The sequence below is a fragment of the Glycine max genome, chromosome 15 (genome assembly GCF_000004515.6).
Source record: "Glycine max cultivar Williams 82 chromosome 15, Glycine_max_v4.0, whole genome shotgun sequence".
NCBI lineage: Eukaryota > Viridiplantae > Streptophyta > Magnoliopsida > Fabales > Fabaceae > Glycine > Glycine max.
In genome coordinates this window covers 12,822,619-12,835,103 of record NC_038251.2, presented here as the reverse complement: position 1 = coordinate 12,835,103, position 12,485 = coordinate 12,822,619, and the positions used below count along the sequence as shown (strand labels likewise).

Here is a 12,485-nt window from a genome sequence, read left to right as displayed (position 1 = left end):
TGATTTGACTGAGGAAGGTCATTAAACCAATTGTTCATAACCATTGTTAAGATTCCAATGCGTTTATTTGATCAAGCATTATGGATTCAAGTATTCCTAAAATCATTTTCGATAATCTAACGTAATGTGATTAGTGCTTGTATGATATTTTATATGGTTTATTAGAATTTCAACCGTTCGAAGTGTTGTGAAAGAAAGGAATTTGGCTTGCCAAAAGCTATTATTCATTATGGCATTCTTGTTTGGAGGATTAATGAAAATTTTGGAATAAGGTCTAGGAGAAGGATGAGGAGAATTTTTTTCAGTGTCTTGTTTCAGCTTAAACATTGGTTTAAGTTTGAGTCATATATATGTAATTGCGTTAAATATTTGAATGAAAAACTTTTGTAGTTTATAATGATTCTATTTAGCAAGAAAATCCTAATAGATTTAAAACTAAAAAGAATGAAAAATACATGTGATTTAGACTAAAAAGAAAAAAGAGAAGGATAAGGAGAAAAAAAACTACATTGAAGAACTATTTTTAATATTTGAACGAGGGTGGAAAAAGATATAGTTATTTAAGTAAATTTAATAGTAAAAAAAAATAAAAAAGAGGTGCATTTAAAAAAGTCTTGTGAAATAAATGATCTATTTTTGTTAAGGATGCTGTGCCGGTAAATGTTAATTTTAATGTTTATTCCTTTAGCCCTGACTGTAATTTTTATGAGTTAAGAGTTGATATAACTCATATTTATTCTCATAAAGGCTTTTAGTCCTCGATAGTATTATTCATTCACTAAAAAAAAATAAAATTATTAGGCCACATTGGTCACACATAGCCCACATGCTAATATGTTAATGCATAGTCCGTGATAAAAAAAAGGAAAAATTAAAAATATTACAAATTTTGACTTATATACACTATTATTTTTTTTTTTATTTATTAAACTTAATAGTTCACATTATTTTTATATTTTTTCTTATCATTGGTATAGAAATTTGTGCATAATTTTTTATAATAAATATTTTGTTTTTATATTTTGGCAGTTTATACAACGGGGATATATATAATATTAAGGTATACTAATAATAGTAAAGGTAATTCTATAATTTTCGATAATTATTTATAAACATTAAAATATTTTAAAATACTAAAACATTAAAAAAATACTTAATATATAAATTTGATGTATTTAATACTAAAAAATTAAATAAATATAGTATTATTTAATATTTTAAAAATATTATTTATTACTAAAAGCAGTAACTAAAAAAATTATGGGGTGGATGTAATTTAAAAGTAACACTAATAAATTCTACCCTACCTTAAACATTTAGTATTTATTTTTGTTTATTAATATTTAGTCTAAATTAATAAATTTGCAAGCTAATCCACTAATCCGCTGACTATACTTAAACATGTCTTTGTCCTTGACGTAGAACTTGACGTGCGAGGCCGTGTGCGTGAACATAATCTTGAAGTGCTTCTTCCACATTAGGTATTAGGTTATGTGAGTTCGAGATCACATGGGTGCATGTAAGTCTTAACCATTTTTTAAATTAATAATTATAGAAACTAATAAAATATATGATTATCATAAATAATATGTATTTTTTATAGTGAAATTTATTTTCCATATGCTTTAATTCTTTCAAAGAAGATAAAAATAAAATTTTACTTTTTTAATTATTCTTTTTTTTTTCTCTACATGCGTGATGATTAATAATTAAAAATAGGATACATTTATCTTAGGAAGAAAACTCTATCTTATATTAATAGGTATTAATTTTTTTATAATTAATCTTTAAAACTTTTCTTAATTAACTCACTTACAATCTAATTTTTAATTATTAAATATTTATTTATTAATTTTTATATAAGTCAAATATTTTTCATATGAGACATTAATTCTAATACCTAACCACTTGATCATTGGTGATGATTTTCCATTGGCGGTGTTGTTGCTTCCTTTGCTTCCTTTTCCCGACGATGGAAGCGTTGCAGGTGTGAGAACGGAGAAGAAACTTTGCTCAGAGAGCATTGCCATGTTCAGAAAGTTGCTTGTGGGACAGCCACATGGAAATTTTTTAATTGAAAAACTAACAACTCCACTTAATGATTTTCAATCCGGACAGCATAATAAAAATTTAATAAATCACACGGTCCTTAAAATTTTCCCATGGTGCAAAGTTAACTTTCTCATGTTACTCAACTCCAAAACAATATATATATTGTTCAACCTAAAATACTAGTATTAAAATATTTAATTGATAAAATTTCACTCTTTCAATCTGTGATAGATAAATAAATAATAAAAAAAACAGAGAAACATATCTTCATTATTAATCTTGATATTTTAATAAATTCATAATTTATCATATACATGCATTGGTTTTTCATCAACGGTTATTTTACACTCACAAGTCACAAGCAAAGAGCAAATCCTAAATTATTAATATATATTATTTTAAAAAATACGTGATAAGATTAGATTAAACTAAATAATTAAAATTGAGATACCAAAGCCCAGTCTCTTTTCTTTCCGCTGTGTGCACACATCAAAATATTGGGAGAGCGAAGCGAAATATTTGGGAAAAAAATCCGTTTTGAACTCGCCGTCAAAAACCCATTTCAGTAGCCACTGATCGGTTTCGCCGATCTCCACCGCTTCTTCTTATTCATCAGATTGTGGGGTTAAAGCCAATAATTCAATTTTTTTAATGCAAGTAATGGTTTTTATTCTGGTTTATATGCTCCTCCATCAATGAAGGGTTATATCATGGCATGATCACTGTGCAAATAATCGCTTTTCCCTTCTGGGTTTTCGAGGGTTTCGCGTTTGCTTCGTTGGGTCGGTGTACATTTTTTTTTTATTATTTTGGTTTTTTGGGTTTTTTTTTTTTATTGCCACTATTTTTTTGGGGGGCTTTGATTGAAGTGATGCTAGACTTCAGGGAAGGTTTCAATGTGAAAATATAACTTTTTGGGTTCTGGGGTTAGGCCTAGGGCTAGAAAGTTTTGGTGGATGGTGGAGATGAAGGAAAATACTGAGCTTGAGGAAGGAGAGGCTTGCTATTATAATGGTGACGATGAAGCCAACATTGACCCTGATTCTTTCTCTTACATTGTAAGGACTTGCTTCAATCTATTTTGAAAATTTCCCATTTGAATTTGCTTGGTTTATGCATGGTTTGGATGATCAATAAAATTTGTAATTGTGTCTGTAAATGTATTAATGTATTTGGTTCCTAGGGGAAAATAGGGAATGAGAGTTGTAGAATTTCTCATAATTAAACTTCTGTCTGGAGGGACTAAATCAGTCTGATACATGCTGAACACCACTATTGGCTGTTGGGCTTCATAATCATACCTACATTGTTAATGACAAAGAAATTTGGCATTAACGAAGTGATTCAGAAACATAATAGAGGAATGTCTTGAGTTTCTTGTGTGCTGACAAGCATAGCGAATCTAGCTATCCTAGAACATTGCCAATAAATATTACGAATTGATTTTGTTTGCCTAATAATGCTTTAGATGCGTATTCTGCTATTTTGTGAGTGAGAAACACAGTTTAATATTTACCAACACCACACGCATCCCCAATTACTAGGAAATAGATTTATTTGCTAAACTGTTTGTTTTTCTTGTGCAAAATGGACTTGATGCAAGTTAAGCTTCTAGATGCTTCTTAGATTGTTGATGCTATGTCAATTTGCATTTGTATTTTTTTCATCTGAGAAGGTTAGTATCTGCAAATCAAATAATAGAATAAGTGATGATTCTTAAATGCTTGTTGATCTTTATGGTGCCTTCTATTGTTATGCTTCATATACCTACTGATTATTGTTGATGAATGACATTTGCTTCTAAAGTCTTTTGTCAAAATTTTATCACAAAAATATTAGGACTAATAAATTGTTTCCTGAAGGATGAGAAGATTCAACATTTTCTTGGTCATTTTCAAAAGGACTTTGAAGGTGGTGTATCTGCTGAGAATTTGGGTAAGTGGAACAATAAAAGTCAAAGCTTTTACTGAGAAATGAAAGATCAGTCTTTGTGTCCATGAAGTGATGTTATCAGATATGTATAATATTTTTCAGGTGCAAAATTTGGTGGCTATGGTTCCTTTTTACCTACCCAAGAGCGCTCTCCTTGTTTATGGTCTCATCCAAGGACTCCACAAAGAAACCACAGCTCACCAAAGTCTAATATCAATCTCCACATGGAGGTATAGGCATATAGCAATATTTTTGTTTGTTTATTTTACTATTTGATACTTGATAGGAAGGTAATATATGCTGCCAGCATATTTCATCATAGAAATAATACAGATTGATTGAGCACAGTCAGTTATGTTGTTATACAGGTTGTGTCTCATAACACAAAAGCATCTTCAAATGTGCCTCATGCAAGGCCTGAAAATGCTTCTCATAGTTCTTATTCACTTCGTGATTTAAGAGAAGCTTCAGTAAATGACTCAGTGAAGAAAGAACGAGGAATTTCTTCCAGTGATACAGCTGAGAGGTGCACTTTGAAAGATGATACTACAAAAAAGACAGGAAATTCAACTGACCAAAGGCCACTGAAGTTTCGAATTAAAATGAAATCTAATATCTTAGCACAAAAGAATGCTGAGATATATAGTGGCCTTGGGCTTGATAACTCTCCCTCTTCCTCAATGGGGAACAGCCCTGTGGAAAGTGAAGGCATGCCACCAGTGTCTCAAGAGAATGCTGAAGGTTCTCCAACTGGCATTATTCAGGTAGAGATCCTTCTCCAATTCTATACTGTTCAATTCCATTAGAAAGGTTGATGTATTTACTCCTTATTTGATGACATAGGTTATGACTTCCTTTCCTATCCTTGGGTGTGTCTTAGTATCACCTCTACACGAAAGTTTGCTCTACATGATGAAGAATGAAAAAGTTATTAGCGACAGCAAATACTTGTCTTCTCTTAAAGGTCATCAAGATACTTGTTCCATGTCTACTGATGAATCAGATTCTTTTGTGGGAAATGAACATTTGAAGAAGAGGACAGTGAGAATAGTGAGACAAAGTGAAAAACAGTTGGAATTGAAGCATACAAATGGCACCTTTTCTGAGAAGGATTTGACATTGCATACAAAGAAAAGATTAGGAAACAGAACGCCAGATTGTAAAGATTTTCTCTCTAATGACTTGAAATGTACACCTCTGTCAAGTTCAATATGTGATGCTGGTGAAACAGCTGAAGTCACTGCCAAAGCTTTTGAAGCCTCCAAGGAGTTTAATGAGAATGGGGTGCAAGGCAGAATGGTTCCTGTAGAAGCTTTGAAGGAGGAGTCGTTGGAGTCAATATCTGGTCAGGATTTTGAGAAGACTGAAAAGCAAAATTCAGGAAATGGTTTTATGAAAAATGCTTTAGAGCATAAACTGGAAAATTCTCGTAAGGATAATTATACGGACCCTATGAATAATAACACGCGTAATACTTTCATGATTTCTAATAAATTTGAATGTGATGCAGTGAAACATAAGGTAGATCATAAGTATGAGAACCATCAGAAAGTAAAGGCTGTGTCTGAGCGGAAGACTAAGTCAAAGGGTGATCAGAGTCCTAGAAAAGCTGAGGCTGTTGCTAGAAAAGATAGCTTTTGTGGTACTAGTGATGCAATGGTAATCAATAAAGTGAGTGCTGGCTGTGACAATACATCTAAAAGTAAAATGAATAAGTCAAAGTCACTGAAGGGCAAAAAGTTCAGTGATAGTAACAGGGATTCATTGAGAGGAAAAAAATCGGAACAGAAAGTTGACAGTGTTGCCGGTAATGGTGCTATAAAAAATGGTAACATCAGTAATGGAAAACAGAGTGCATTTGGGGCTAAGGTAAAGGTAAGACCGAGTTGCCATAAAGTGGCCAACCAGTTGCTAGCTGGGCCATGCATAAAAGATACTTCAGCTGCACTTCTTATTACTGAAAACAGCATTGCTCCAGAGATGATTTCATCAGCAGGAGTGCCTCAAGTTATTGCGGAAGATTGGGTATGTTGTGACAGTTGCCAGAAATGGCGGCTACTGCCTAATGGTGTGAAGCCAGAGCATCTTCCAGAGAAGTGGTTGTGTAGCATGCTAAATTGGCTGTAAGTTGATTGCTTATTTTGGTTGGAATTATGCATGACCATATTATGCCAGGTATATGCTTAGGCTATATTGGGATTGGTGGTGGAAAATGGAATGGAATGGAATAGAATATAATGGAATGTGATGAATTGGAATTGAATGAAATAAAAATGTTGTTCCATTGTTTGGATATTTTATAATGGAATGAAACAACAATTTCATTCCATTATTTGGAAAAAGGATGCTAACATGGTGTAGCCTGCTTGGTTCCTTCCTAGACTCTATTTAGTCTGCTTCGGAACCAATTGCACGGCCACCCATCCAGATGTATTTCAGTACCTCTGGTACTCTGTTATCTATCTATCTATATAAATATTTATCTTTGCTGATAAAAAAAAATTGGAAAAAGGATGGAATGAAATGAGTTATAACTTTTTAATTCCTATATTATCCTTATTTCAAATGTATTATCTTTAAGAGACTAATGTTAGGATAAAATTTATAAAGATAAAATAGTTATTTTACAAAAGAGACTAATATTAGGATAAAATTTATAAAGATAAAATAGTTATTTTACAATCTAGAAGCTTTGTTCCATCAAGTACACCCCAAATTTGGGGGAAGAAAATTAGAGTGAAGCAATGGAATGGAATGGATCTTGGTTCATCAACTTCCATTATGTTCCATTCCAATTTTTACGAACTAAAAATGGAACAACTTCTCCTTCCACTCCATTCCATCCTTTACCACAAATCCAAACATACCCTTAGTAAGATGTTGTATTGTAAGCAACAATCAAGGACTATCTTGAGTCTTGAATGATATACAGATTATTTTACATTTTTTAAAATTTATCCACGTATGCATTTGTTTTTGCTTTTTGTATTATTGCCTTCTCATTGTTCTCTGAATTTGTTGCTAGGCCTGGAATGAATTCATGTGACTTCAGTGAGGATGAGACAACAAAAGCACTTTACGCCTCGTATCAAATGCCAATTTCCAATGGTCAAAATAACATGCAAAGCCATGGCACTGAAACTGCAATTGGAGTGAGCTCTACTGATGCTTTGCAGTATGGCCTGAATCACAACATGTCCAGTTCTGATATGTTGTCTGATCGAGGAAAGAAGAAACATGTTATTAAGGAAAAGACAATGTCAGGAATTAATAATGACGTGCTTCAGTTTCCAAATTCTGCAAAGACCAATGTTCAAGTATCTGGAAAAAATAGAAGCTTGAATGTCATGAATCAGCATCCTGCCGACTTAAACCCAATGAAGAAGATGAGTTCTTCTAAACATCTTAGCAGTCTTGACAATATGATAGAAGAGAAAAGCGTGCCTATAGAGAAAGAAAAGCAAGTAAATGAAGGTACCTCATTCATTTTGGAGTTGATATGTTGTTATTTATTTTTGTGAATAAGAAGTTATGCATATTCTTAATTAATAATTTCAATGTTATTTTCACACATGGGCAGGTGAGAGAAAGCATGTTAAGTTGAAACGTAAGATGGATGCTGATCAATATAAATTGGGAACTCCTAAGAAACCAAAAATTGAAAATGTTTTCTATGCTGATAAGCAATTGAATCCTGGCATGGACCTTGAGAAGGTGTCTCTATATTCAAGAAATAGTTTGGCAACAAAAGCTAGTGGGAAGGATATGAGGAAGCATGATGAATATTGTTTATCTGATGACGTACAGGACAGTTTACCAGTCACTGTCAAGAAAGAGGGAGATCAAGCTCAGGTCTTGTCTGGTGGTGGGTCCTTGGATGTGATAAACGGCAGTAAAAGTGGTTTAATGAAGAAAAGGAAATTGAAGGAGTGTATGGATGATGAAAAGCATAACAACTCTTGCTCCTCACATGGTGAAAAGCATAACAACTCATACTCCTCGCATGGTGAAAAGCAGTATGGTGAAGAGGGCAATGCAAGTGAATTTAGGAAGGAAAAGAGATACAGAATTTTGAATAAAGAGGCAAAATCATTAACTGAAGGTGATAATAAATTGAGTAAAGGTGGGATGAGACAAGTTTGCTTGTCAGGCAATAGGGACCAAATGGCTGTTGGGACAGAAGTAAGATTTGTTGATAAAGGCAACCAACCAAGGAAGCATAGGAAAAATACTGCATCTCTTCATGCTTCAGATGGTATTGGTCAATTGGGCAAGGATTTGGGCTCTAGACCGCTTTCATTGGCAGCAACTTCGAGCTCTTCTAAAGTTTCAGGGTCTCATAAAGCTAAAACCTACTTTGAAGATCTGAGAGGTTCACCTGTTGAATCTGTCACCTCATCACCTCTGAGGGCCTTCAACTCGGATAAGAATATTTGGGCAGTAGGAGGCACTTCAGCGAAAGATGATGCTACAAAAGGTTGCCTCTCTTCAGTAGGTTCCAGGAGAAGCGTTGATAATAGGGAGGGAAAGCTATCAGTAAAATTGAAGGCGGGTAGAATTTCACGTGACTTACATCCTGCATCCCACAAATTATCTTCAATAGAGGTCCGGGTTGAGGATGCTAAAGACACAGCCAGGGTCCAAGCTAAAAAATCTTCTGAACTAAAGAATAGTCATTTGCTTGAAGGTGGTGTTCATGTTGAACAACCTGGTTATTGTGCTAATGGTAAACGTTATGAGGAGAAAGTAAACAAGGACAATCAGGAAAGTGAATTTTCTTGGCAGAAATCTGGTAAGGTTTCATCATTGCACAGCAAGGAGAAGGACAGAAAGTCTGGTTCTCATGTTGGTACAGATAAGATGAAGATTTCAGTTTCAGAGACTGGTGGTTATTCAAAAAAAAGTGGGAAGTATGATTCAGCAGTTGATCCCAGTAATCATGAATCTGGTGCTGAGTCAAAAAATAATGCTAAATATATTTCTCCAAAGTCTAAAAGTGAAATTGACTGTATTAGTCAGAAAAGTGCTTTAAGACATGGGCCAAATGAAACTGGAAAGCAAACTGAGATAAAACAAAGAGACTTTGAGAATTCAATTCTGAAGATGGATGCTCAATGTAGCACTGATAATAATAAGCCTATCCCCTGGCAAAACCTGACTCAGGATTTTGAGGGAGAAAACAAAGCTAATCTCACAGAATCAAGAGTTGGGAAATCCAAAGTTCTCTCGTCTGCAGTGGATGAAGTAAAAAGGGAAGCATTGAGTGTGGGTTCTAGAACTGTACCTCAGCATCAAAAGGGAGGCATGTCTAATGAGCATCATGTCCATGTTTCTGGCAATGATGATATGGCCAAGTCAATGAGAAATTATGCTGATGTTAGTAACAATGCTGGAGTTAATTATAGTTCTGGAAATTTTGCACCTGATCAGCAACTTACGTTGTTAAGTCCTTTGAGAACAAATTCTAACCAAACTGCTACTGACACCCTGAAAGAAGCTGCAAAACTAAAAGATAGAGCAGATAATTATAAGGTCAGTTGATCAATTCAAGATTTTACTCAATATATAGTTGGTTGGATCTAGCATCTTTCTTTTTGTAACTGATGGTGTAAATACTGTTTATTTATAGAACTCCGGGTTTGACTTTGAAAGCAATGAGACATACTTTCAAGCTGGTTTGAAGTTTCTGCATGGAGCATCTCTTTTAGAAAATTGTCATAATGAGAGTAGCAAGCACGGGGAAATGAGTCAAATGCAAATTTTTGCTACTGCAGCCAAACTTTTCAAGTAAGTAAAAAATTCTGAAGCTCTAAGTAAATTTATTACTTTTTATGATCTTAGATTTTTCCTTTATTATTGGTCGAATGCAATTTGGTTGTTATAAATAAAGGCTGAAGTGAATGTCAGCTCGTGGGGCTGCTTGCATCTTTGTTCATTAAATATTGGAACAAGTCCCACATTGGCTAGAGAGTGCAAAGATAGAATATATAAGTGGGGGGTACTCCTCACCCTATGAGCTAACTTTTGGGGTTGAGTTAGGCCAAAACCCACATTCTAAGAATTAACATGTTAATGGGCTGAAAATTTTGGCTGGTTCATAAATAAGCCTAGATTGGGCTTTCAGATGTTCAACTCATTAGCTCATATTCTGGCCCAATAATACAGACAATTTTTTTAATAATGACAGTGATGCCTTTTAATTTGTAAATAATTAAATATAGGTCTTGTAATGACATTTTAATTGTAATGCTTTTAATGAAGTCAAGAAATGACATTAGTATAAAAATTGTTCCATTAAACGACATTTAGAAGTTTGCACTATTGTCTTTCTCTTGTGCTATGGATGTTAACTGGCCTTTAATCATACAATTGAAATGTTTTCAGATGCTGTGCCCATGAATATGAAACTCACCAAGAAATGGCAGCTGCTGCTTTGTCATATAAATGCATGGAGGTGGCATACATGAGAGTGGTTTACTGTAAAAATTCTAGTACTAACAGAGATCGACAGGAGTTGCAATCAACTCTTCAACTGGTTTCTCAAGGTATTGGAGCATAGTTTTCATAAAAGTGTTTGTCTTCAGGCTTGTCAAGTATTGTTGTATGTAGATTTTGCATTCTTCTAATAAAATGTGAATTCCTGCAAAAATTAAAATGGGCCTATGCCTGCTTCAAGCCCACCACTGAAGGGCTCCTATGCCAACCAAGGGGCCTGTTAGATATAAAACCATTCTTGATCTTTCTTCTGATCTGACTGCTTAGACTTTTCTTTAATATTAGTTGTCTGATGGATGCATCCATGCCTTATCAAGTGATCAAAGTCAATGATGTACCACTGCTTTTTTACTCTAATGTTTAGGTGAATCTCCTTCATCTTCTGCATCCGATGTTGATAACCTTAACAATCAGGCAGCAGCAGATAAGGCTGCTTTGCCCAGGGGTACTAATACTCATGTTGCTATCAATCAAGTCATATCTGCTCGAACTCGTCCAAATTTAGTCAGGCTTCTTGATTTTGTAAGTTTTAATTGTTGATAAACCATACATTTAATTTGTAAGTTTATCTTGGTATGTTAATGTTGAAGTACCAAGGGATTGCTGTTAAGGGATCTAAGGGTTTATTGTTGGGAAATAATAATTGGAAATGTGGTTCTGTCTTTAGATATAAAGTTTGACAGAATCAGGATGGATGTCAGCTGTTTTTTCCATGCAAGGAAAGTTCAGGTTTTGATCCATCGACAATTTCTATTGCATATCAGAGTGATTCTGTTATCTAACAAGCATTTTGTGTTGTCATACCTCATGGGCAATTGTCACTGACTCACTTATAACTTTTTAATGCAATTCATGTTTTAGATCTTGATGGACAGGTGGTGGTAAAATTTCAAGGTTATATAGTATTCTTTTCCTTTCACCCTAATATTAAGCAATTAGCTTATTTAGTTTATTGAGTTTCATTGTAGGCTAGGCACAAAATACCGAATCTTAAGGATTTATCATGTATGTTGATAATTTTTTAATGGAAAGTTGGGTAAAAGTTTTTGTGATTTTGCAGACTCAGGACATACATTTTGTAATGGAAGCTTCTAGAAAATGTCAGAGCACTTTTGCTGCTGCTAATGTGATCATGCAAGAAGCACGGAATAAGGACTGTATAGCTTCTATTAGAAGCGTTATTGATTTCAGCTTCCAGGATGTAGATGAGCTTGTACGTCTGATTTGGACCGCAACAAAAGCCATAAGTCGCGCTGGTCTTGGTGGTACTAGAGATTAACTTGATCCTGTATATAATTTATTTTTTTGGTTTTACTGAGATGGCATTGTGAAAGGAAGAGGCTAAAAGATATCTACCAAGACTAGCACTTAGAAACTCGCTAAGGTGGCAGGTTGAAGGCGATCTGTTACCCTTGTGTACATTTGTACAAAATGTGATTGATTAGAAAATTTTGTAACGTGTTTTCAATTAAGGTTTTTCTTAATGTGGATAGTGGTACAACACACCCTTAAATTTTATGGGTTAGAGAGAGGGAGGGGGATTCCTGGCTGTCAAGTGATGCCGGATGGATATCATATTATGTTAGTTCAGTGCTACATTCTTTGCTCCACTTAACTGGAGCCCCGGGAACAAGAATATAGAGTCTGGAAAGGTTAGGCAACCATTTTTGAGGGCTTTGAATACTTATATAGTAATAATAGGTCCGTTGTTAATGACAAACTCTCCTTTTATGTTATCATATCAAAGTTTTGAATGAATGGAAATCCTTGCAGAAACATTCCTTTGTGTGTTACTAAGCAATGCTAAACTTCTGTTTCTAATTCTTTGCTTTATGTTCAAGTGTTTGTATGTATAGGTCATATTGTTAGTAAGTGGGATCGGGTTAACTGTTTATAACATGGGTTGGTTGTAGCAATTTGAGGTGTCATTGGTATCTGTGCATGTCATCTTGTGAAGAAATACTAGCCTGTAGTGAGTTACCATGCTTAAGTAAGGTTAGCAAGAT

The 12,485-nt window shown here is 34.2% G+C and overlaps 1 protein-coding gene across 2 annotated transcripts; it reads left to right on the top strand.

The window, feature by feature from the left end:
- Positions 1 to 2,498: 2,498 nt before the first annotated feature.
- LOC102667636 (cysteine-tryptophan domain-containing zinc finger protein 7) lies at positions 2,499 to 12,237 on the top strand. 2 transcript variants are annotated; one of them, XM_006597681.4, is made up of 12 exons: positions 2,499 to 3,110; positions 3,915 to 3,987; positions 4,087 to 4,214; positions 4,353 to 4,748; positions 4,828 to 5,413; positions 5,495 to 6,107; positions 7,010 to 7,458; positions 7,565 to 9,516; positions 9,614 to 9,771; positions 10,369 to 10,529; positions 10,844 to 11,001; positions 11,540 to 12,237. In XM_006597681.4, the coding sequence occupies exons 1-12, from the start codon at positions 3,009 to 3,011 to the stop codon at positions 11,756 to 11,758; spliced, it is 4,995 nt and encodes a 1,664-aa protein (XP_006597744.1). In that variant the 5' UTR covers positions 2,499 to 3,008; the 3' UTR covers positions 11,759 to 12,237. The 2 variants fall into 2 exon arrangements, with proteins under 2 accessions (XP_006597744.1, XP_006597743.1); XM_006597680.4 differs by having other exon boundaries at positions 4,828 to 6,107.
- Positions 12,238 to 12,485: the final 248 nt, after the last annotated feature.